This window comes from Hippoglossus hippoglossus, chromosome 14, assembly GCF_009819705.1.
Source record: "Hippoglossus hippoglossus isolate fHipHip1 chromosome 14, fHipHip1.pri, whole genome shotgun sequence".
Lineage (NCBI taxonomy): Eukaryota > Metazoa > Chordata > Actinopteri > Pleuronectiformes > Pleuronectidae > Hippoglossus > Hippoglossus hippoglossus.
This window is the reverse complement of record NC_047164.1, coordinates 21,786,374-21,812,500: the sequence shown is the minus strand read 5'-3', so window position 1 is coordinate 21,812,500 and position 26,127 is coordinate 21,786,374. Positions and strand designations below refer to the sequence as shown.

At 44.7% G+C, this 26,127-nt stretch overlaps 2 protein-coding genes across 5 annotated transcripts in view; one reads left to right on the top strand and one right to left on the bottom strand.

The window, feature by feature from the left end:
• mark4a (MAP/microtubule affinity-regulating kinase 4a) overlaps positions 1–6,948 on the top strand; it is a 30,678-nt gene extending 23,730 nt beyond the window's left edge. For 2 of the 4 annotated variants that reach the window (XM_034607391.1, XM_034607390.1), the window contains exons 16-17: positions 2,592–2,636; positions 2,764–6,948. In XM_034607391.1, coding sequence (XP_034463282.1) covers positions 2,592–2,636; positions 2,764–3,100 — 382 coding nt within the window. In that variant the 3' untranslated portion in view covers positions 3,101–6,948. Of the gene's footprint in view, positions 1–1,884; positions 1,968–2,591; positions 2,637–2,708 lie in introns of all 4 variants that reach the window. The other 2 variants (XM_034607392.1, XM_034607393.1) reach the window with 2 other exon arrangements.
• ckma (creatine kinase, muscle a) lies at positions 6,764–10,496 on the bottom strand. Its single transcript, XM_034607394.1, has 8 exons — positions 10,270–10,496; positions 8,879–9,086; positions 8,498–8,652; positions 8,224–8,356; positions 7,899–8,070; positions 7,685–7,808; positions 7,403–7,592; positions 6,764–7,264 (listed from the first exon to the last, which is right to left on the bottom strand). Exons 2-8 carry the CDS (start codon positions 9,069–9,071, stop codon positions 7,086–7,088), a joined length of 1,146 nt encoding a protein of 381 aa, XP_034463285.1. The 5' UTR covers positions 9,072–9,086; positions 10,270–10,496; the 3' UTR covers positions 6,764–7,085.
• Positions 10,497–26,127: the final 15,631 nt, after the last annotated feature.

Below are 26,127 nucleotides of genomic sequence, written 5' to 3'. Positions count from 1 at the left end.
CAATAGTAAGTCTAATGAGATGTAATGTGTTTAAAGTTTAAAAAGTGAGTTTTTATGTTTTAGATGTTTGTTGGTGTATTTTGAAACTTTTTACAGCCCCAGGCTGACATTTTCCCCGTTGCTAGTTTGAGCTAAACTAGCAGTCACCTCTTACTGAACTTATTATTCATATTTGAATATGCTTTTTACTACGATTTTTTCCCCCACAGCGCAGCTATATAGTCTGTCTCATTCAGACAATATCTCAAATGGGAAGATCAATACCACTCTTATGTCTGTGCCAGACAAGCTGTTTCTCTCTGCTTAAAACCATTGAGCTAAACTAAGCTAAGCTAACATTCTCATGGCTGTAGCTTCATATTTAAACTAGAGTCTGTTTGATCTGTTCCAAATCAGTCGACTTGCAGCGTTTTACACTTGGTTCTGTTTCTTTTCACACAAGAAAATTCCCTACAAACCTATAAACTTGGTTAGATGTGTCAGGGACAGGAGCATGTAAATACTAGAAGTACTGGAAGAAGGTCCAGTACTGTCAGTGGTAATACTTCTGTGAAAGGAACATTGCTGCTGCTACTACGTAGGCGGCTGCATCCCAGAAAGCAAAGCAACATTGGCTAAAGGAGCTGAATAGCTCACGCTCACAGAGTAAAGCTGGTCCGATCCCATTCTCACCACAAACTAACCACTCCAAGTTGGTTTGGGACCAAACCGAGACCACCTCCTCTTGAGGGTTAAGGTGTGGTTAGTTTGGTCCACACCCAAATGTGATGACTGTCACACCTGCACAAATGAATTACACCAAGGAGGGAAATAAATTGTGCGTTCATGTGATGTCCGAATAATTGGAATATTCAGATTGGGAAAATTGACATGAACGCCATCTCAAGTCAGGACAACTCAGAAAGTCGCCGGAAATGTTTTGTTCATGAGTTGCCAAATGACTAACATCATCACTTATAAACAAATTAACGTATTTTACAATCGTAATTGTGTTTACAGTCTAAGTTTTTTCCCCACTCCAACTTCAAAGCACTTGAACACACCAAAGTCGGAACAACAACTTCACAACTGGGAAAACCTTCTGAGGAGCATGTGAATGCTCCAGAAGTCGGATTGCGATTTAACTGCACCAAAAATCATTGATTTTCTTATCTAACTCTCAGTAAGACAGTGAATGAGCACATTTTCAAAGATGTTTAAACTATTCCCTTAACTACACATACGCTGTCAAATGTTTTTAGTAATTCTGTAGGTACTTCAGTCAGATTAAGGTTATATGTTAGCATTTTTTACATCATATCAGAATATGTAGAGGGGATTTAGTACTGCTCTCAATTTTCTTTGATTTGACAAGATAAAGCTGTGGTTGCATTATCAGTTGCTACAAACCTCCCTTACTCTCTAGACTGGGTGGTTTTTATTTTATATCTTGTCCCCACATGCTGTTGCATGGTCATTGGTGGTTAAGGCTTGTTTAGAGTTAGAACAAGATTCCCTTATTCCTATTGAATTAAATTTAATATATATGAAATTAAAACATGAAGCATTGTTGTTGTCAGCTTCTGCCTTTCAGCTTGGAGGCAGCCCGAGTATGGATCCATGCTTATCAGAGCATTTTATTCACCCAGGCTTTTTGGCAAGCCCTTGTGTGGCCCTGGATTATCCTCCACTCCCCTCTCCCTCCCAGTCGTCATAATCACACATGTCTAATCTTATCAAACCTCATCTTTATCCTTGCCAATCAGCTGCTGCGCTGCGCTCTTTTTCACCACTTGCTCTCCTGTGATTCATTTATCTTCTCTCTTACCCCCTCCCCAACGCCCTGCTCTCACCCTGTACTCCCTCTTTCTCTCTTGTTCTGTTTTCCCCCTGTCATGGCATCAGGGTCAACCTTGACCCGTCCAAGCGCCAGGGCTCAAACAAATCAGTCTCGGGTTGTACTCTTCCACAAGGATCAAAAACAGTTAGTAAGTTCCCATGTCTCACGCTTCTTTCTTGTCTACCTGTGCCGCCCCATCTGTCTGCCTCGTCATGTGGAACGTTGCTCCGGTCCATGAATGCCTGCCTGACTTTCTTATACCTCCAACTATGAATTATTGCTTGTCTGCATGCACTTGTTCGTCATCTTCATGTCGTCAAGGTCTAACACATTTGGTTTCAAGCATGGTTGCAATAAAGGAAAATCCATTTGACTTTTGTTTTGAACTTTCAGTTTCAGGAAGACATTGGCTTTTACTCCATGATCATCCTAGATAAACCCTTAGAAAAGTTGTTTTATGTTTTCATTAAGTATTTGTGGTTGATGGGATGAAACCCACTGAATGTTTATTCCATATGTTGTTGGGAACAGTGGATGGGAATGTGCAGTACCATACACAACAATGATTCTGCATGCTGTGAGTGAGAGAAGAGGACATCCCTGTGAGTGCAGGAGAGGGAGAAACTGTTCTACACATCTCATGCTTCTTGTTGATGTTTGCTTGGTCTCACTGTATTATATCCACTGCTGAATACCATCTCATCTGAGAGTTGTGGGCTGGTGGTACTGTACTGCAGTGGACTACATCTTACTGAGCCTGTTTGTCTTACAGGGTCACAAATGAATCTGAGGGAATCAGGAGATTTGCGGTCACAAGGTCAGTACATGTTCCTACTGCATTGACTGCAACTAGATGATAGTTCTTTTTGCTATTATGAGACCAATGCAGTACTTGCAGCCATGATTCATTACCAACATTTTGTTTTTGTTTTTCCTGCCTCTAGTTGCCATTTACCTGGGTATCAAAAAGCGTCCGAGCCCCGGGCCGTCGGACGTGGCTGGGATCTGAGAGGCGGGGGGCGGCGGGACCCTGCGGAGGTGGTACTGGCTCTGCGGGAGGCAGCGTTCGGATGTGGCTGCCAGGTCCACCACGCCGGCCCCTTTCTGCTCTCCTGTACCCACGGCTTGGCAGGGGGCCGCGTGGCTTTCGAGGCCGAGGTGTGCCATCTTTCCACGGGCAACTCCGAGACTTCTAACGGGGTGCGCTACACGCGACTCTGGGGGGCACCGCTAGCTTTTCGGGACATTGCCACCCAAATCTCTAAGGACCTTGAACTTTGAACAAAGGGTGTGTTTGCGTAGGCTTGTGCTTTTTTTGTGTGAGTGTTGATGCGTGTGTGTGTGCGTGTGCAAATTCAAAGGGGTGGAAATAGTTGAAGAAAAAAAAAAGCAGAGAAGGGGTGAGGGGCTGGACCCGAGAGAAAAGACTTCTCCTTCTGTTTCTTTCATTACAACCCCCCTTGCACACACACACACACACACACACACACACACACACACACACACACACACGCACACACACGCACACACACATACACACACACAAACATACACACGCCTGACCCGTAAAGTCACATAGACTGATGCACCCACACTTCACCCTATCACCCCACCCAGCTCAGCCAACTTCTTCTCTGAGCTGCTGCACCCACTGGACCTGGATCAGATGGAATCTAGTTGAATATTTTTTATTGCTACTCTAGCCATAATGACTCTTAATTTTGTTATTTATTGCTCTGATAATTGTTTTTACCCACTGTCACTATCACCACTACAGGAAAAACACCATTGTGTAGTGGACGTCATTGACAAGCCAGTCCTTTTTTTTAAACTGTTCTTTTATATGTTTATGTACACTGTTAATTTGTTTCTCCTCACAATGATTACCTGCTGACGTTTCATCACCTGGGGACAATAACATGCACAAATGTGGAGATGGTCAGATTCGGTGAGAAGGTGAGCAGTAGCAGAGGGTTGCATCGCATTGATTGGTGCACACACAGCAGTGACGGCTGCACTGGATTAAGGTCAGTGGGAGCAGGGTTGACAGGCCTTTGGAACAGCCAATCAGAGGCTGACTCTGACACTAATGAACCAGTGACATGTTGAGCTTGATTATCCAGTAGAGTTCTCATCTCCCAATCACATTATGAGACAAGCAGAAAATAGAAATGTAGATAAACTTTACTGTGAAAAAAACCCTCATAAATTTGGAAAAATCATGTTGAATTCTAGATTTTTGTTGCATTAATATCAAAATTGATTTAGTTAAATAACTTACAACTTTCATCTATACTGGCGCTCAGAAAGACAACGTGCGCAATACATGCTGCTCCCTGATTGGCTAGATTCATTGCCTGTCAGTGCTGGTCAATGACAGTAACCTCCCACCTCATTCTTGCCCCTTTACCTTTCTTCAAAAGCATCGCTCTGAAGACACAACAGCAGTGACACAAACCTGAGAAAATCTTTCGAACCCGCAACCCTCGACTTTTAAAAACTGGGCGAGGTGCTTAAAGTCAGCATGAGCTCCTAACGTCATGCAGACCTGTCCCTGTGAAAGCAGTCAGTCGTCTCAAAATAAGACACACTGTAAGTCTGATGTATTTTCAGTGCAATGCAATTCTATGGTTCTGTTTTGTGCCATGTGACCTCACCTCAGCCATCAGGTCAGTATGTCGATGGGAAACCCCCAAAAGTGGATCAGCCAAGCAATGAAAACACACACACACACACACACACGTCCAAGTATCCACCCTCCTGTTTTTGTGGCACAGTGTATAAACTGGTGTGTGCATTGTTGATGGCTGTGGGTATCAGGGAGGGGGCGTCTTCTGAATTTGGAAATGATGGAGGCAGTGTGGACGGTACTTTCTTCTGTTCAGTCCGTTGCCTTTAAAGTGAACAACCCCCAGCGCGTTCATACAGTGCATATTTAATGTTAAAAAAAAACAAACAAAAAAAAAACAGAGAGCTTTCTATTCTCCCTCCCCATTTTATTTTAGTGAAAAACATACTGTGATATTTCTGTAGGCTACGGATCATGTTGTTTGGCTACTAATTTACTGTTGATACTCTCTCTCAGTTGTGGCTTTGCTCACAGTGACCCAAGACAGACCCCAGCCCCACCCTCATTTCCTTCCCCACTGATGTTAAACTCTTTAAATTTAACAGGCTCAGCTGTCCACACGCATATGTACCACCTACTTCTTTCCGTCGGCACAATGAGCATATGGCTTACCTCTGCTCTTTGTTGGAGGTTTTTCTCACAGGGGAGCACTCTCATCATCCACACTCTCACATTGTAAGACCCATGTATGGCATCTTCTCAGTCCTGTTTGGTGCGTGCTGTTTCCTGGAGCCCGACGAGTGGGGAGGGTGGTGTTGACCCGTCCTCCTCCTCATGGTGAGAAGCAGAAACCAATATGGGCGCTAGGAGTCTGTTGTTGTCCTCTCCCTGGACGTTTCTCATTGTGGTGTATATTAGCATTAGGTAATATAGACCTCAATGCACTTTGCTTTGACTTGAATCAGCTCCTTCCAGTGTACCTGTATAGGTAATACCCAGAACTAGCCACTGGAGGGCGCCAATGTCTTAAATGTGAAACACTTCAATTTGTGGATATTTGCACAGGTACTTTATTTATTTTTTAGAATAATATCATTAAAAAAACAGGATTTATATCAGTCAGTTGATGGCTGTATATAAAATATATGAATATAGTATATATCTTAGAGCTCAAGGTTTATTTATAGCTAGAGCAAGGGAAGTAATTCTAGTTTAAAGCAGTTTCTGTCAGTGACAATGGGGAACAAAATCAACCTGCAATCCTGCATGACTTCAGAGTTTGGGTTTTAGGGTAAAAAATGAAACATGATGCACACCTAGAATCAGAAGCTTTGTGAGATGCAGACACAGTCAGTTTTCAAGATATGAATTGATACAAAGAAAATGGTGCTAGACGTAGCACCAGGTCATTCCCCCCTTTCACAAAAACAAACAGGACGGTGTAGGTGAGGTACAATGACTTCACCGTGTTGGATAAAAGATAGGTTTAGTACATTCAAGAGGGCTTCTGAGGTCTTAGAAGTATTTAGATATGCCATGAAATGTACCACAATATACAGTGTGTAATTCAAATAAATCGCAATAGGGACATAGGGAATAAATTGTGCAATTTTTATTGCCAATTGCTACTTGACTTGAAATTACAGAGATCCCAGTTAAGTCCCTTACACGTTGACAGCCCTGGGTTGCATTCAAGCCATAGAAATGTCTCCTGATTGCAAATATAAATCAGGTTGTTTGCAAAGTAATTCAGTGGAAATTGTTGACATGAAACAGGCTAAAAAGCAAATGACTTTGTGTAAAACAACTCAGTCTTAGCATAAGACAGATGAACATTGTCTTAAGGTGAAATCTACTGTGAAAATTCTTAAAGAGTTGAGTTTTTTTTGTTGACCTGAGTGTTGAGTAAATGCTTGTGTACCTGCTAGAGACCATGTGTAACTGGTCTGGATCAGATGGTGGATGGTACAGTATTAAGACCCCTGGGGGCTCAGTATTTAACCTGCACTGTCATTTCAAAACTGATTATGGAAACTGTTGATGTTATATGCAAAAAAGACAGAATAACAGTTTTACCTGAATGAGTAATTTTACACTGCTCTACTGTTTAATTCCTCCCCTCAGAAAGAAACTGTAATGTGAGATTGCGTCATTCTGGTATTTAAGGAGAACATGGAGCTGAAGATTAATAAAATTCACTGATGTTGGCATTTTTTCCTTCATTTTGGTGTCTTGTTTTCAGTTATGACACATGATCTTAACTTGTTGATAGTTTCTGAGCATCATGATTAGTATCAACATGTAAAGAATGTTCTTGTTCTCAAAATAGTTTTTTCGAGTTTCTCAATGTTACAACAAAAAAGACCAATGTTTCATTCAGTTGTTAAACGGGGCACCTTTTATTGAGTAATATGAACACCTTCAATAACCATTACTCTTAACTATAAAAAGTGGGTGATGCCACGTCTGCTAGGCGAGCCCAGCTCAGTGGAGGCTGATCCCAGGATGTTACCAACCAACACAGGAGAACGTGAAAAAAAAACTTATGACAGGGAAAAGAAAGAAAAAGCTGTAATGAGAAAAAAGGTGAGCAGAGTCAAGAGTCTCTAGATGAGCAGCTGTTTCCTCTGAAAAGCCATCAGCTGGCTCCATTGAACGTAAATGAATGGTCACGGGGAAAGATGAGATTGTTCCTCTCTACTTCTGGGCAGGGATCATGCTGTCGACTGCCTCTCCCTTTTCCAGCTTCTTCTCCATCTCAACCATCAGTTTGACACCATCAACCACCAGCTGGACCTGTTCCACCTCAGAGGAGCCCAGACGGTCAGCGTTGGAGATGTCGAACACACCACCCACAGAGGCTGTGTCCACACCACCTAAAGAGGACCAAGGACAGGGGATCAGGTACAGATTACACATAAGAGCTCAGAGTGCTGAGACGCCCAGCAGAGATCTTCATGAACCGGCCATGCTGATCCACAGGTGTACATTTTTAAAAGTGTGCACATGCATACCTGTGCCACGCTTCTGCAGACGCAGCCTGGTGAGGATCTCGTCGAACTTGGCGTGTGTGCTCAGCTTGGGCAGCTTGACATGGACACCACCACGCAGTCCAGTGCCCAGGTTGGAGGGGCAGGTCAGGATGTACCCGAGATGCTTGTTCCACATGAAGCCACGGTTGTGCTTCTTGAAGATATCCTCAATCTGGCAAATAAGAAAGAGGATAAGTCAGAGGAACATCCAGCTGCAATCAACACTGCTTTCTCCAAATCAAATCATGCTTTTTGGACTTTTACCGTCTTGAGGCCAACGCAGAAACGCCTGAAGACCTCCCTCATGTTGCCACCCTGCTGCATGGAGATGACACGCAGGTGATCCTCCTCATTGACCCAGACCAGGAAGGACTTGTTCTCATTGTGCCTGGATGAAAACAGATGAAAAGCATTAACATAAAGCCCACAGATTCAAAATGAATGTGTAAATCCATACTAAAGTCTGGGTTGTACTCACCAGATGCCTCTGCCATCAGGCCAGTCACGGGCCATTCCAGCACAGGTCAGCAGGGGGGAGACAGGTTTGTCAAACAGGAAGTGATCAGCGATCAGCTGCTCCTGCTCGGCATCAGTCATAGACTTCAGGGGGTAGTACTTTCCCTTGAACTCACCATCCAGGCTGGCTAGAGCTGCAGAGAGAGACGCGCTGTTAGGAGTCTGCATGTAGGACCATTTAAACTGATTTAACATAAAATCAATTAGCAGAGTGAAATATTGTTGCATTTATCAGTCTTGTGAAAAGCCTATGGTATACTAATGTACTCAATTTATTCACAGTTTACCTTCAACGGACATAGTCTCAATAGCTCTGCGCTCCCCACGGCTGTTGTGGGGGGGCAGGGTGAATCCCTTGATGCTACGGCCAGTACGAACACGGCTGGACAGAACATAGTTGGGGTCCAGGTCGTCACCACCCTAAAAACAAAAATGATCATGTTTGATTACAAAGTGAAAGTCTTATACAGTGGATATGTTTTCTCTAGTGATTTCTAAGTTTCTAAGAGCCTTAACACAATGACCCATAGTGCTGTCAGCTCTTGGCTAAAAGTACTGTACCTTCAGGTTCTCGAAGTTCAAGTCGGTCTTGTGCATGTCAGTGGGCTTGTATCCACCATGACGGTCAGAGATGATGGGGTCCAGCAGCTCCTTGAAGACCTCATAGGACTCCTCATCACCAGCGACACAGCCAACAGTCATGATGAAGGGGTGACCTAAACATCAGAAGAGAATAGGAAAGCAGGAATTAAAAGATGGAACGAAGATAATAGCTTCTGTACAGTGTGATTATTTAATTAGGTGTTTATTCACAGGCAAAATTAAGAAATGTTTATATAACTGCAGCTTTGTACATATTTGTAGACCTAAATAGGGCAGAATGATTTTATGAATCCTAAAAAGATTTGTAAGTCTAAATTGAAGTGTGTCTCTGGGCCTCACCAGGGTTGTCGACACCAGTCTGGATGACATCATCCACAGTGTAGCCACTGGGTGTCTGCCTGTCCCTAATCTTGCCATACATCTCCTTGGTCAGAACCTTGGCCATATGGTTGTTGTGCTGGCTCAGGTCGGGGAACTCCTCCTCAACCTTGTAGTTGAGCTTGAAGTTGTTGTGGGTGTTTCCGAAAGGCATGATTGCTTTCTTACACTGCAAAGAGAAGGAAACATTGGATGAGAAAATTTAAGCTGAGACAATTATTATAAACCAATTCTCTAAATCTGAAAGTGTCTCTGAGGGTTGTCTGAATATGCACAAAAGATCTTCAGCATTGGAAGATGTGAGATATTCTGCAGGACAGCTGCAGAGCTCGAGTGGGGTCGGCGTTGGAATCCTGGTAACAAGTGTCGCTCGATTCTCAAAAGCTCAAATGTCCGGTTGAAATAGTTGCCTGGGTATTTTTAGCACCAAAACATGTGACTCTTAACCCTGTCCTTAAAATGTCCCCAGCGTTTAAACGTAGCATTTATATTATTATGACACACACGAGCTGAGTTTCACAGTTCACATGTTAACAAGTTACACATACCAATCACCTTCATTCTATCAAACTGAGTCGACAGGATCAAACACTTACCACATCACTTAAAGTTGTCACTATGCTGAACTTCTGACTGACAAGCTGCAGATGCTTCCCCCCATCTACCAAGATCAATTTACTTCTAACTACTTATAGTTACACAGTGATACTTTTTCACTTTGAGTCTTGCTTCCATAGAATGATCACACGAGTAAGAAAGGCATGACACATACAATTACACACGAGTTAGATCACATGAAATCTAATCAGTGCTGAACTACAGTATAGCATTTTGGTAACAGGCCATATTGGTTTGTAGAGCTAACATTTTAATGCAGTTATCACTTTGCTCAGAACAGTTTTGTTAGATTAAAGCTTTAAAGTGTGACTGCTTAATGGCCGAATTCAGTAATAGGAGATTCAGGGCCTTCAGGCAATCGCTCTTAGACGTGTCAAACTGAGAACCACCTGTCTACTTGAATCGCTGTCCAAAGGAAAAAACATTTGCAGAGAGCAACAGCATATGTTATACAATTTAACAAGTGGTGCTACTGCTCTGCTAAAACAACATGCTCATCCCCGTTTTCACTTAACTAACAATAATCTGACAAAGTTCAATGACATCTGACACATAGTCTTTTTTTCAGAGAATGCATCGAATGCATTCAGACATCCCAGAATTGTTGTGTAATAATCTTTGGATTTCATCGAGGACTGCAAGTCTAAAAAGTGTTTCAATGGTTATCCAAATCCACACATCTGCTCCTCCTCCTTTAACTCCACAAAGTAATCATCGCTGTGATAAGTCTTTACCTGCACACCAGACAAGAAAATAAAGGTAACAGTCCTTGGGATCAAATCCTGTTCACCACAGCCAAAATAGGGGCACCCGAATCTGGGGGTGCCTGCTCCCTGTTTATATAGCTGGCAAACGCTCTGTCATTGGTCAGGCCATTTTAGTGCCTGCTTAGCCCTCATTGGCCAGAGCCTCTGCAATGATACTCTGAACAGTTTGTGAAAGGGTCACATTTACATCTCAGTCATCCAAGACGGGTACTGCAGCTGTATCCTCGCCTCCCCTCACCCTCCCTTGGCCCATACATAGCACCAGTTGGTCGGTGGGAGTATCCAAGTGGGTGGGGGGCATAAAGGTGGGTGAGGGGTGTGTTGGGGGGAGTTGAAGCAGCTGAAAAAAGCTGAGCTTCCCATTTGACAAACATGCTATGGAGATCAGGCGTCTTTGTGTCAGACATGAAGGTTGGAAATGATTTGTGTTCTTTTCACACATAGGTGGAAATGTTGACCAAAGACGCAATTTACCCATCAGGTGGTTGACGGAATTTTTTCTTCCAGCTTTCTGGATAAAGGAAATGCTTTAAACATTAAATTATATGAAACATTTTGGAAATCTACAATTTTGCCCTTGTTTCTTGATAAGAGAAGTAATATGGGTTGTCATGTTGCAAAAACCACAAAGACAACAAAGCTCACAGAAACAGTAAGAAAGCACTTCATTAGAAATAACTATGAATAAATGTTTGCTAATCCATTTGAATCTATAATTAAATTACAAGTTAATTAATTGCTTGATATGTTAATAACAATAAAAATGAACGATAAAAATAACTTATAAATGAAATATTGGTCTTTGAATTTTACATATTAAATGGGGGTCAATTTCAAGATCATTTACAAAGAATAACTGGATTCACAAACTGAACTAATTTTAATTGATTTAAATCAGGTATTTAAAAGTGCAACTTCCTTTTGCATGTGCATTTCCATTTCCCTGCTTTTCCTGTAAGCGATTTGATTTACTATGTCATTTAACTTTTCTTTGGGCCCTGTGCTCTTAATAATAATGCAAATTACCGAGTTAAATAGTCTATTCATTTAGAGATAGAGAAAAAAAGCTGTCAGAGCTGCTGCTGAACTTCACTTTAAAAAGCCCAAATAGTCTATTTTAAGTTTACACTTAACCACTGACACTACCTGTCCTTTCGAGGGGCGCAATAAATTCACTGGAGCCCTGTCTAGGTAATCTAGTGTTAAATTATACTAGATAGCTAAAAATGTCTTTGTACTGGGTTCAAATGGGTTTAAATGAGCTAACTGGTTATTCACAACATTACATGGTGGAAAAGGCTGATAATATAAAGTGCTCACCTCAGTAGCAGTTAGCTGTCAATGGACAAAGGAAAGTCAGTAAGGGCAAGCTCAAATCGTGGCAGCAGTAGCTCGTAGAGGCACTTCCGGTATCAACAGAAACTGCCACTGATATGTAGAGGCAGCTGCCTTTGATGCCACACTGTTTAGAGGCAGCTGCTTTGTTGCCACACTGTTTAGAGGCAGCTGCCTTTGTCCCACACTGTTTAGAGGCAGCTGCTTTGTTGCCACACTGTTTAGAGGCAGCTGCCTTTGTCCCACACTGTTTAGAGGCAGCTGCTTTGTTGCAACACTGTTTAGAGGCATCTGCCTCTGTTGCCACACGTGTTTGGGGGCAGTTACCACACTGTCTGAGAGCAGCTATGTAATGTTTCACAACTATTTTAAGTTTACACTTAACCCGCCGCCGGTCAGTGACTTTGTAGAAGAACAGTGAAACACAGAGTTTCTCTGGTCACAGCTGCGTCATGATCAGAGCAGAAGCTGCAACTGGTTTGTACCGAGCTGGAGTTTCTGTGTCCTCCTCCACTCTGCTCTCACTTGAACTAATAAACACTCATCACTAGTTATCAGGACCTGATCAGCACATGAAGTAACTTACTGTTTGTTTGATTTGCTCCAGAGTCTATGAGGCTGCATTTAAACATCATGAAAATGACTCGTCAACATGTTGTGCTCAGTACAACACGAGACGTGAGGCTCACAGTCAGGACTCAGTGTTAAAATGAGCGGAGCACCACGCAGACATGATCCGACACCATAGATTCATAACCAAACACATGACCGTACGTTTGTCTCCTTAATCATCCCAATAAAAAATGAACTATGAACGTGAACTATTTCATTTTCATCCGCATGAACTGAACTTGGAACTCGTTCTTTTTAAGTGTGAACTGGCTCAACACTGCTTCTACAGATGGGCTCAGATTCAGATTTCACATTCACATTAATTGTGTAAAGTTTGGTTGTTTGTTTGATTTAAAAAAGAAAAGAAAAAAGTTTTATTCAACCATCCTATATTTGCTAAAAAAAAAACGAAGAGCAAAGGCCCCAATTGTTTAGGATAAAGGTTATCTTTGAGTTTGATAAAAAAAAGAGAAAATTCTAAATAACATCATCCTATGTTTGCTCAGAGGCACAGCCAAAGACACAGCCAAATTTAATTTATGGTGTGGTATGTTTTAGTTAATTACTTACTAAATAACTATCATTTGGACTTTTCATCTATAAAAAACAAAGGTGAAATGGATCTGTCATTTATCTTTCCGTTCCCACAACATTACATGGTAGAAAAGACAGATAATATAATATGCTCACCTCAGTAGCAGTTAGCTGTCAATGGACAAAGGAAAAGCAGTAAGGGAAATCTCAAATCGTGGCAGCAGTAGCTGGTAGAGGCACTTCCGGTGTCAACAGAAACTGCCAATGATATGTAAACCAGCTGCCTTTAATGCCAGACTGTTTAAAGCCAGATGCCTTTGTTGCCACACTATTTGGAGGAAGCTAGAGCCAACAGGTGCCTCCAAAAAGTGTGGCAACAGAGGCACCAGGTGCCTCCAAACAGTGTGGCAACAGAGGCAGCAGGTGCCTCCAAAAAGTGTGGCAACAGAGGCAGCAGATGCCTCCAAACAAAGGTTGGAGCTGCAGCAGCGGCAGGTGCCCTAATGCAGCCTGGCAGCCCCCCAAGCTTCCCGTTCAATGAGACAAAACATAGGCAAAGCATTAACAGGAGTTAAGGAGAATCAGTACAAATATGACAATAAACAATAAACAAGCATGTTTCACAATACAAGTGAAGAAATACAGATCAATAATTCTTGGTGCTCAGAACAGTAACACGCTGATAAACATTAATAAACTACGTAAAAATCTCAGGGAATAAGTCACAAACAGCGGTAGTTGCCCCCGAACAGCTGTGGCAACTGACAGCTGCCTCAAATCGCAGCAACTGCCTTTACAAATCAGTGGCAGTTTCTGTTGCCACCGGAAGTGTCTTTACGAGCTGCCGCCTCCACGATTTGAGCTTGCTCTCTCTCAGGAAACAGCCGCCAATCGCCAGATGTCGCATCACTTCTCATCTAGTTTGATTTGTTACAAATGTCAGATTTGTATTTCTAATACATCACACTAAATTAAGGTTTCATATCAAAATTAATTATTCCCAGAAATATATATTCTTATTGAAAGAACAGAACAGCGCATGTGCTCAAAGTCCCTCAATTATATGTTTAATGGGGTAAACCCCTAAAAATAAGAAAGAAGTGATGTTTTAATTCTTTTCAGATTTTCCAGCCTCCTCCCACATCTAAAGACATGGAGATTGGGTTTTGGCTAACTGGCAACTAATGGATGTGACTGCATGGTCATTTGTTTCTGTATGTTGGCCCTGTGATATGATGGTGACCTGTCTAGGTTGTACTCAGCCTCTTGCCCAGGCCTTATTAATTCATCAACTAATTTTATGTGTTTACATGAACAGGACCAAACTTCAGGAAATATCTTCATTTATCACGGCCCAAAGTTGACCCACCTAGAAAGGGCAGCATACCCCTTTATCCCACCCACAACACAACCTAAACTATTCCAGGGCTTCATGGTCACTTGGTCCAAATGCAATCAAATGTGCCAGTTCTCAAGTGCACACATTCAAAACCTCCACAAACCGACCCATTACTGGTCCACCTCCTGCTCACTTTGGGTTCAACAAAAACTGAACACCCACAACTTCATAAGAATAACTGTTTGCAGGGTTTTTGAATGGGATACCATGAGGTTATGCAGGTCTTAATGCTGTGTTGGTGCTGATGTTGACCCCATACGACCTGCAGAGGAAGGAACGTCAAACCAGCCATGACTCAGTTCAGCTCTGATTGATATGCCGCTTATAAGACATTGAATCTTCGATGGGAATACTGACAGTCAGATGGAACATTGAGGATGAAAGATGATGCCATGTTTGGCATTAGCTTCATTAGCACCCGTCTTTGATACGGTTATGTCTCAAATGTTTTACACTATATTACCAGTGCTTATGCCATGCAGCTGCTCTGTACACTATATGAATTAAGTTTTGCCTGGAAGAATTAAAATGGTTTCCAGTCAAGATGAGCCTCATTATTTTCAATTCTCAATATGTCATACATTTAATGTAATTACATGAAATCCCCCTCCACTAAAACTCAAAACCCAAGTTTGGAACCAGCTGTCCCTCTCAAATTGATTGACAGGTCTTTAACAGAGACAAAAAAGGACAAAAAGTACTGTGTAACTCTGTACATCTATTTTACTACTGTCATGCCCTCTGCCTCATCTGCCCCCTAGTGTCTCTCTCTCTCTCTCTCTCTCTCTCTCTCTCTCTCTCTCTCTCTCTCTCTCTCGGTGCATGTGAAGACTAATTGCAGATGAGGACCTGGTGTGCTGGAGTTGGGGTCTTGGCTACACAGCTGCTGTTGATCGGTCAGCTACCTTTTATAAGATCCAGCCCTGCTCTCAGTCTTCGCCGGACTATAGACTAAGTTACCGTCAGTACTGCCAGCCATTACCTTTAGTAAACGATACTAGAAGATTCTGAAACTTCCTGTTTTGCTGTGTCCTGACTTTCCCTGTCTCCCTGCCCAGGATCAACAGCTGGACATTAGCCCTGACTCCAGCCTCAGATTTCTGCCTGCCTGCCTGCCTGCTCCACACGGACATTCATCACCCCTGACTCCAGCCTCGGATTCCTGCCTGCCTACCTGTTCCACACGGTCATACTATTAAACCCTGTTTGACTTGACTTCTGTCTCAAGCCTCTCTCTGCCTCTGCATCCAAAGCCTGGTCTTAACAGTATAGTCCGGCCAAAATGGACTTGGCAGAGCAAGCTGAGGCCCTCAAACGGACAATGGCCCTCCAAGGAGCACATCTGGGCCACCACGACGAGGCCCTGCATAGCATCTGTGGTAGTGGGGCGTGGTCAGCATCGGCTGCAGGAGGGAGGGAGTGGGGATGGGGTTCTGGGATCGGTGCCAGGGAGAGAGTCTGATTGTACACAGGTGTTCCAGTTCAACTAATGACTCTCTCCTCTTTATCAGCAGTAGCGCGCTGGGGCGCGGGGGCCCGGGAACCAGGAGATCACTCCCGGACTTAGGAACTCAGAGTAACCAAGCTAGTTGCTTTATGTGTGATTTAAGTTTATGTTTGTTGACGTGTGTGTGGAGCAATAAAGAGAGACATTGAAGACACCTACCTGATTCCCCTTTTGTTCATGACGAGGAACTCACGGTAACGCAAAGGCATTGTTACACTGGCGCCCAACGTGGGGCAAGTGATCCGGGTTGCCGGCCCTGCAACACCCTCCCCCGGTGCAGGAGCGACATACCGAATCCCGGTAAGGATTCAGGGGGGTGTACACCAGGCTATGGTGGATTCTGGCTGCATGCAGTCAATGATTCACCAGAACCTGGTTCGACCCGGGGCTTTGTTGGAGGCGGGTTGGGTAAATATTAAGTGTGTGCATGGGGATATTCACAGATACCCGATGGTGACAGTGGAAATTAGACACTCAGATAGGAGGAGAAACCACCCAGTTGCTGGTGCCTAAAAGCCGTCGGGAAATGATTTTCCAGGCGGCTCATTTTAACCCAATGGCTGGTCACCTGGGGTATGATAAAACACTAAGCCGGATAATAACCCGATTCTATTGGCCTGGCATTCGCGGGGTGGTGCGCCGCTGGTGCGCGTCTTGCCGTGAATGTCAACTGGTGAACCAACCAGCCATTCCTAGAGCGCCATTGCGCCCATTACCATTAATGGAGGTTCCATTTGAGCGCATTGGTATGGACCTCATCGGGCCATTTCCCCGGACTGCACGTGGGTATCGCTTTGTGTTAGCCCTGGTGGATTACGCAACGCGATATCCAGAGGCAGTGCCGCTGTGCACCATCTCTGCAAAGAGTGTTGCGCAGGCACTGTTTCAGGTCATCTCCCGAGTCGGGATCCCAAAAGAGATCCTGACTGACCAAGGCACCTTGTTTATGTCAGGAACACTAAGGGAACTCTATGGATTACTGGGAGTTAAGTCTATTCGGACCAGCGTGTACCACCCACAGACTGATGGGCTGGTCGAGCGGCTGAATAAGACGTTAAAATCCATGATCCGTAAGTTCATTCACGAAGACGAGCGTAATTGGGCTAAATGGCTTGATCCTCTGTTGTTTGCAGTGCGGGAGGTGCCCCAGGCCTCCACGGGAAACTGTTATTTGGCAGAAAACCACGGGGCATACTGGACCTACTTAGAGAAAACTGGGAGGAAGGTCCAAGCCCCAGTAAGAATGAAATTCAGTACGTCCTGGACCTGAGAGTGAAACTCCACACACTGGGGCAGTTATCACGTGAGAATTTGCTTCAGGCCCAGGCACGTCAACAGCGCCTGTACAACAGAGGAGCCAAGCTTAGACAATTCACACCGGGAGAAAAAGTACTTGTATTGCTCCCCACTTCTAGCTCTAAATTACTCGCCAAGTGGCAAGGGCCCTTGGGGGCCCTTGCCACTTGGGGTTCTGGGATCGGTGCCAGGGAGAGAGTCTGATTGTACACAGGTGTTCCAGTTCAACTAATGACTCTCTCCTCTTTATCAGCAGTAGCGCGCTGGGGCGCGGGAACCAGGAGATCACTCCCGGACTTAGAAACTCAGAGTAACCAAGCTAGTTGCTTTATGTGTGATTTAAGTTTATGTTTGTTGACGTGTGTGTGGAGTAATAAAGAGAGACATTGAAGACACCTACCTGATTCCCCTTGTGTTCATGACGAGGAACTCTTGGTAACGCAGAGTGTGGCGGGAGAGGTCATTCACATTCACGGCCCTAATTGATTCAGGGGCTGACGAGAGTTTTATTGATAGTAGGGTTTGTCAACAGTTGGGCATCGAGACGGAGCCCCTCGATGTCCCACTGGATACCAAGGCCCTAAATGGTATGCTACTGGCCAGGGTTGACTGAAGGACCGTCCCCATACCCTTACATCTATCTGGAAATCACCAGGAGAAGATCCGTTTTCATGTCATCGACTGTCCGCACATTCCCCTACTCCTGGAATTTCCCTGGCTGAAACTCCACAACCCACATTTTGATTGGACTACAGGAAAGATCCATTCCTGGAGCCCATATTGTCACTCCCACTGTCTCCGTTCTGCCCAAACCCCCACATCTGAGCCGCCGTCTGTAGCGGAGCCCCCGGACCTGTCCTCAGTTCCCCAAGCTTACCATGACCTCGCCCCAGTCTTCAGCAAGGAGCAGGCTCTCTCTCTTCCTCCCCATCGGCCATATGACTGCGCCATTGAGCTTCTGCCTGGGGCCCCTCATCCCAGCAGCCGTCTGTACAACCTCAATCGCCCAGAGCAGCTGGCCATGGAGAAGTACATTCAGGAGTCCCTGACGGCTGGGATCATCCGTCCATCATCCTCTCCGATGGGTGCTGGATTTTTCTATGTCGGGAAGAAGGACGGTACCTTAAGACCTTGTATTGACTATAGAGGGCTCAACAACATCACAGTCAAAAACAAGTATCCTCTGCCTCTCATTGACTCTGCCTTTGTCCCTCTCCAAGGAGCCTCCATCTTCACCACCCTGGACCTGCGCAACGCCTACCATTTGGTGCGCATCAGGAAGGGTGATGAATGGAAGACTGCTTTCAATACCCTGTTAGGTCATTTTGAATACCTGGTAATGCCTTTTGGTCTCTCCAATGCCCCAGCAGTCTTCCAAGCCCTGGTGAATGATGTGCTCCGTGACATGCTAGGCCGGTTTGTGTTCGTCTATTTGGATGATATTCTTATCTACTCCCGCTCTCTCCAGGATCATCAGGATCATGTCCGCACAGTGCTGCAGCGACTCCTGGAGAACAAGCTGTTCGTCAAAACCGAGAAATGTGAGTTTCATGCCGCCACTACTTCCTTTCTCGGTTTCATCATCTCTCAGGGGGAGCTCCGGATGGATCCCGCCAAAGTCTCTGCTGTCGCGGACTGGCCCACTCCCACCAACCGCAAGCAGCTGCAGCGCTTCAATGGCTTTGCCAACTTCTACAGGAGGTTTGTAAGGAACTACAGCACCATAGCAGCTCCTCTGACAGCGCTCACCTCCCCCTCAGTCCCATTCCGCTGGACTCCTGAGGCCGAGGCGGCCTTCTCCGACCTCAAGTGCCTGTTCGTCTCCTCTCCCATCCTTGTCTACCCTGACCGGTCACTGCAGTTCGTTGTGGAGGTGGATGCGTCTGAAACTGGGGTAGGTGCTATACTCTCCCAACGCTCTCCCGAAGATAACAAGCTGCATCCTTGTGCTTTCTTCTCCCACAAGCTTGATCCCCCGGAGAGGAACTATGATGTTGGCAATCGGGAGCTACTCGCTGTGGTGTTGGCGTTGGAGGAATGGCGACACTGGCTCGAGGGTGCGGAGCACCCCTTCATTGTGTGGACCGACCACAGGAACCTTTCCTACATCCGGACTGCCAAGCGTCTGAACTCTCGTCAGGCAAGGTGGGCCCTGTTCTTGGGAAGATTCAATTTCACCTTGACTTACCGTCCAGGTTCCAGGAATGTGAAGCCGGATGCCCTGTCACACCAGTTTACGGTGGAGGAGGCCCCCGCTGAACCAGAGACCATCGTACCTCCGTCCTGCATCATTGCTGTCCTCACCTGGGAGGTCGAAACCACGGTCCATCGGGCTCAGACCACCCAGCCCGACCCAGGTACTGGACCTCCTAACTGCCTCTTTGTCCCAGACTCTGTCCGCTCTCAGGTCCTACAGTGGGCACACTCCTCCCGCCTTACCTGTCATCCGGGGATCCATCAAACCATCTCTTTCCTCAAACGACGCTTCTGGTGGCCGACCATGGACACGGATATTCGGTCATTTGTAGCAGCCTGCACCGTCTGTTCCCGGAATAAGACCTCCACCAAGCCCAGTTCTGGTTTGCTCCGTCCTCTGCCGATCCCCGGTTGTCCGTGGTCCCACATTGCCCTGGACTTCGTAACCAGTCTTCCCCCATCTGGAGGTAATACTGTGGTCCTCACTATAATTGACCGTTTCTCCAAGGCTGCTCATTTCATTGCCCTGCCCAAACTACCCTCTGCTCGGGAGACTGCTGACTTATTGGTGCAGAATGTCTTCCGCATCCATGGTCTGCCGTCAGACATCGTCTCTGACAGAGGGCCGCAGTTTAAGTCCCAGGTTTGGAAGGCCTTCTGCACGGCCCTGGGGGCGACCGCCAGCCTGTCTTCTGGATATCACCCCCAATCCAACGGCTAGACCGAGCGGGCCAATCAGGAGATGGAGGCGGCACTCCGCTGCATCTCTGCTGCTGAGCCATCGTCCTGGAGTGCTCGGCTGCCCTGGGTGGAGTACGCCCATAACACGCTCCCTAACGCCTCCTCCGGTATGTCTCCCTTCCTCTGTTCTCTTGGCTATGAACCCCCTCTGTTCCCAGATCAGGAGGCCGAGATCGCTGTCTCTTCGGTCCAGGCCAATATGCGCCGCTGTCGTGGCACTTGGAGGCGTGCTCGTGCTGCCCTGCTCCGTGCTTCCTCCAGGACTCAGGTCCAGGCCAACCGTCGCCGTACCCTGGCGCCCGCTTATGCTCCGGGGCACAGGGTATGGCTCCTCTCCAGGGATCTCCCTCTCCAAGTGGACTCTAGGAAGCTTGCCCCCCGGTACGTTGGTCCGTTTGAGGTAGAGGCTGTTGTAAACCCCTGTGCTGTCCGGCTGAAGCTCCCTGCCTCCTTTCGTAGGATTAACCCCACATTTCACGTGTCCCAGTTGAAGCCTGTTCAGTCCAGTCCCCTCTCTCCTCCTGATGCTGCCCCCCCTCCCCCCGGATGGTGGACGGTGGTCCCGTTTACACGGTGCGGCGCATCATGGACATGCAGCGCCAGGGGCGTGGCTTCCGCTACCTGGTGGACTGGGAGGGTTATGGCCCTGAGGAACGCTGTTGGGTCCCCCGGCGGGACATCTTTGACCCCTCCCTCATCACTGACTTTCGCCGGGATCGCCGCCGTAGAGGGGGAGGTACTGTCATGCCCTCTGCCTCATCTGACCCCTAGTGTCTCTCTCTCTCTCTCTCTCTCTCGGTGCGTGTGGAGACTAATTGCAGATGAGGACCTGGTGTGCTGGAGTTGGGGTCTTGGCTACACAGCTGCTGTTGATCGGTCAGCTACCTTTTATAAGCTCCAGCCCTGCTCTCAGTCTTCGCCGGACTATAGACTAAGTTACCGTCAGTACTGCCAGCCATCACCTTTAGTAAACGATATTAGAAGATTCTGAAACTTCCTGTTTTGCTGTGTCCTGACTTTCCCTGTCTCCCTGCCCAGGATCAACAGCTGGACATTAGCCCTGACTCCAGCCTCAGATTTCTGCCTGCCTGCCTGCCTGCCTGCCTGCTCCACACGGACATTCATCACCCCTGACTCCAGCCTCGGATTCCTGCCTGCCTACCTGTTCCACATGGTCATACTATTAAACCCTGTTTGACTTGACTTCTGTCTCAAGCCTCTCTCTGCCTCTGCGTCCAAAGCCTGGTCTTAACAACTACACAGTGATGTTTAATGATACAAATTCCCAGTATTTTCAATCATGCCAAATTGACAAAAGACCCAAAATGTTTATTGTCATCATTCTGACTACATTTGCTATTATATAACTGAATTAAATATATATTTGTAATGTAAAAAAGACAAAATAAAATCTATGTTTCTGTCATTGAATGAATGAAGATGAAAAATAAAGTCAAAACAGCCTGCTCTCTCTGTCAGATGAGGTGAGAAGGCTGTTCTCCACACTGTGTTGGTCCACTGTTGCTGTGCAAGCTACATCACCCCATGCATTTTAAGTATGTTAAGACGAAAGAGTAAAGGTGCATCAACCGTTCAACAGGGACGTTATCACAGGCATTGTACCAATAGGGGTTGGGGTTGGTGGGGGCGGCCCCGTCTGTGGGATGTCCCATCCAACTCTGACTGGCTCACACCTGCTCCTTCCAGTCCTCTGCATCATTACCACCCACTGTCATCCAGCAAGTAGAACCACACTCGTATCCCTTTCACACACGTCTGTGCACGCAAGACTTTCTGCTTTCTATGCATAAATGTTCTATAACTCTACTTGTGTTGTACTTTGCCATGTGCTCTCCTTTTCTGCTTTTGCAGCTGAAAGCCAGTTTCCACAGACGTAGAGGTGAGGAGAGTCGGCTGGTCACTGTGCCCTTGCCTTGAATTGAAACCCCGTCTCATGTTACCCAGCTGTCTACTGCCATGTCCTGCGAGGGGGAGTTTTCCAAATTAGTTTCTGTGCGTGTTTTCAGGTTTCTTTCTTTCTTTCATTCTTTTTCTCCTTGACAAACTCTATTTAGCTGAAGAAAAATTTACAAAAACTATGAAAGACAGAACTCAACAGTTAGCAGTAAAGGTTACATTATACTTAGAATCATCAGGAAAAAAATGTTATCGGTGCAAGTTTCCAACTCTCCATATATCAGTCTTGCCCTTTAACCCCTGCAGCATTTTATATCACAAGTATACAAGTGAACTGATTACTGCAAATACCTATAATTTGCATTGGAAGAGACTATTTCTCTTACAGTATATTTCTGATATATAAGCTACTGTTTGTAATTAATAATAAGTTTGGCTAACATTTAGTCTCTATAAGGAAGTTCTATCACCTACAAATATGACACCAGATATTGTGGCCATACCTTCTGACATTTCACCCAGAGCAATTAAATAATGATCGTCTGGAACAGTTATGCAACAGGGCAGTAATATGATGCATGCGCTTTTCGCCAATGTCACCCACATAGTTCCTCAAGTGTTGCACAACGCTGAAACATTCAGGCCACAGAAATATTCACCTGGCACAGCTTGGACATTTATTGAATGAGGATAATTCTAATGTATTTTTGTCATAAGATGGAAGGTGTAAAAGCTTTGAGTGATGAATAATTTTGTGGCTAGTGGAAGGATTTCAATTCAGTGTGCACAAAATTGGAACTATTTTTTTTCTTGTGCCTCTGTGTTTGAGCCTTTGTTTAGGGCCCAGCAGGATAATTTCTTCCCCAACCCATCTATGCACATGTGTTGCATATATTGGGCATTTTTGTATTTTTTTCTGCCTCATATCCTACCCTGTTTAAAAATTACAAAAATGATTTTTATCATGCCCCCGGTGAGGACTGCAAGTGCTGGTGGAGTTTTTCTGTCTCGGAACACTCTCTTGAAACATATACAACCTGACCCTTGGAAAGGAATTCATGCCAACTGCACTGACCTGTGTTAGAATAGCACAGTGTCAAGCTGCAGCTGTGTTTCATGGTACCCTGAGTATTGGGTCAGAGCAAATTATGGGTCAGTTAAGTGGAAATGTGCAATTGCACTACCTCTTCCTGGAGTAGTGAGACCTATCAGCTGTTCCATCAATTTGGAACCATTTCAGTGATTGGAAAAGTAACACTATGTGCTTGGCAACCAAATACAATGATGTAGTTAGGGTTAGGGTTAGGGTCAGGCCTCTATAAATAACACCTTTATGGCAGACTATTTAAAACTTCTCTCCCACATTAAATTCAACACCTGTCCATAGAGAAGTTGCTGGGAGATGCAGAACATGCACACGACATAAAGTTGAAGGAACCATATTATTTCCTAAAAGTTTGTTTTATCTACTGACACAAACCTTTCAAACCCTGAATGACCACTCAAAAGTTTTGAATGATGATTATATTAAATTGGCCAAATTAGTTTTTTATTCTATAATATAATGTAACAATGCAGGCCTGGGTTGGTGTTCTTGTTGCAGTGCTTGTTGAAGTACTGGTGCTGGTCTTTCTCCATTGAAAGTTAAGCAACTAGTGTCACATGTACTGTACATAGTGTGGTCACGGGGAGGCTATAATTATAGCAGGCTTACTGGTCCATCTGCACCCTGTCAAACAGGAGCCTCCGCCCACCCTGAACCCTGATTCAATTTCATCGAGTCAGTTCTCCATCAATCTCAGACTTGACTACATATCTCCAAGCTTTAGCGAAACCTGCATCAAAATGGGATCTGATCAACTTGACCTTGCATAATTACTGCATTAAAAAATGTAGCTGCTGTGGTGCTGTGCCAGTCAACATTAAGCTAGACACCTTCAAATTTTCCAGTAGCTTCAAATTTTAGTTGATCAATCAGTGGTCAAATTAAACGAATGATCACTAATGATCATGATATGCACTTCATGCATGCATTGTAAAGCTTTGCATCAGACAAAAAACACATTTTATCATAAAACTGTGGGTTAAGGGGGGGAGGGACGTGGCATTTGTCCTTCACTTCCTCCATTCACCACAGTATTAAAAAGTGAGTCATCCAGGTGCTGTTGCTAAGCAAATAGGTATGGCCCTCTCAATAGGATTAACTGGACTTGAAACACATGAACACTATGTGCTGTAGTTGGAAAATATTCATGTAAGCGTATCAAATATGTATCAGTGCATCTGAATGAATTAAGGGCAGAGGCAGGAGTACAGTATGTAATGATCGTTGCACATGTGATGTGACTGCTTAACTTTGCAATGTAACGTGAATCTACACCTGGCTCACAGCCATATATATGTATATATAGTGGTAATCTAGTTTTAAGTTCAACTTTCACATTTAAAGGTTTGTCTTCAGTTTGTGTTACACATGGGTGCTCTCACATTCATCTGTTCTTTTATTGTCCTCGTGAGTGATTATGCATTTTTTGACATATTTACTTTTACATTTCTATAAAGTAATATTTTATTTTAAACCAAACTCAAAGACAAAGCAGTAGATAAATTGGCTTTTAGTTGCCTGTATGAGACATGCTTCAAAAACACTGAAACTAAACCTGAAACTTTGTCAGGTCAAATATGTGTGAAATAAGCGGTGCTCTGCTTTAACTCAGCTTCCAGCTGCGCGCCACCATCGTTATTGGAGGGGATTCTTCTTCATCCGCTAAGTGCAGAGATAATGTGTGTATCATCCCTCCAGTGAGGCTAGAGCTGTTTGTTCATCTGCTTTACCACTTGACTGGATTAACTCATGAATTATCAGGCAGCCAGAGTTCACCTCTAACAGACGCTGGTCAGCAAACCCACAATGCACAGGGGCACGGGGGTAGTCGACAGGTGTCGTATGACTATTTGGACATCACCAGGCGAGAAAGTTCTCTCAGCCTACGTGTCTGTATGTGCATTGTTTTCGAACACTTAATGGTGCTGATATGTTTTTAAAAAACTCACTCTCCATGCTGACTTGTTACATGACTTGGTTATTTGGAATTTGAATTCAAGCTTGGATTTCCTCTATCGAGTTTATAGATATTAAATGATTGACTGCTCCCACCACAGAGCCCAACTGTTATTTGACTGGGTTTAAAAACTCAAAACCTAAATTTTTTTAATGTCTGTCCATACAGTAGCACGTGTCCAATAATTAGCAGCTGTGCTCATGTCACTAAATGTCTGTTACATAATCTCACTGTGTGTTGACCCACTTTTCCGCCACAGCCTGTGGCGTCACTCAAAGGACAAACACTTCAAGTACTAAGCCCTGGCATTGCAGTTACCTACATAACATACAACACTGCTTTGTATTGAGGGATATGTGCACAGTATGTTGGGTGCAGCAGCCCGTCAGACAAGCTGTCTGCCTCCCCCTGTTGCTTCACTGGCTCACTGCCATCCATGAACCCTGCTGCGTCTGGCTCCTTATGTCATTGACAGCTGAACTATAAATTAGCCCCTGGGGCACAAGTTCGATACAGTACATATGCTGCTTATGTCCAACCTGCACCTGCCTTTCCTCTGTTTAAAGAACACACAGTGTCCTGGATGATGGACACACAATCATACAGGCTTATATTCTTTATGATCCCTCAAGTGAGGCATAGAAATAATATATTTTAGTATCCTCAATCTGAACAAGTGAAACAGCTTTTGGTGTAGATCAGGTCCAGGATATATATTATGTCTCAGTCTTTAACCAGTGATAGAGATATTTGGAAATAAGGGTTTTTGTGCAAGTCAAACCATGGATGTTGTGAGTACATGCATGGTAATGGTCAATGTATTTGATTGAGCAAGAGCAAGGTAGAGCTCATTACCTTTTGGAGCAGATTAAGGTGGCGAATCAAGGATTTTTTTTCTCTTTTGTGAGCATGGTGGCATTTGTCAACATGTAATAGAATACACAGAAAGCTATTTTTTTTTTTTAATTATCATGTCATTTATTTAGTTTGGTGTTCACAAGGCTTAAGTAATACATTTCCGTAATGTTTTTTCAGAGCTGAAACACCAACAAAAACTGAAACGGAGATCATGTGGCAAGTTCCTCTGTTTAGCTTTTACAATCAGTACACTAAATAAATGGTTTATTTTGGAGTTTGATGTTGTAACCAGAGTTTATCAATGTATTAGTTAACAGCTGTATCTACCCCTATAGACAGGCTGCTGCATAAACAGTTAATGGATGACA

What these genes read in the sequence shown, in the direction of transcription:
- ckma (XM_034607394.1), bottom strand. Translation starts at nt 9,071, where the DNA reads ATGCCTTTCGGAAACACCCACAACAACTTCAAGCTCAACTACAAGGTT. An exon ending in TGAACTTCGAGAACCTGAAG is followed by an intron (nt 8,357 to 8,497) that starts GTACAGTACTTT and finishes TTTTGTTTTTAG; the next exon opens with GGTGGTGACGACCTGGACCC. An exon ending in CCTGATGGCAGAGGCATCTG is followed by an intron (nt 7,809 to 7,898) that starts GTGAGTACAACC and finishes GTTTTCATCCAG; the next exon opens with GCACAATGAGAACAAGTCCT.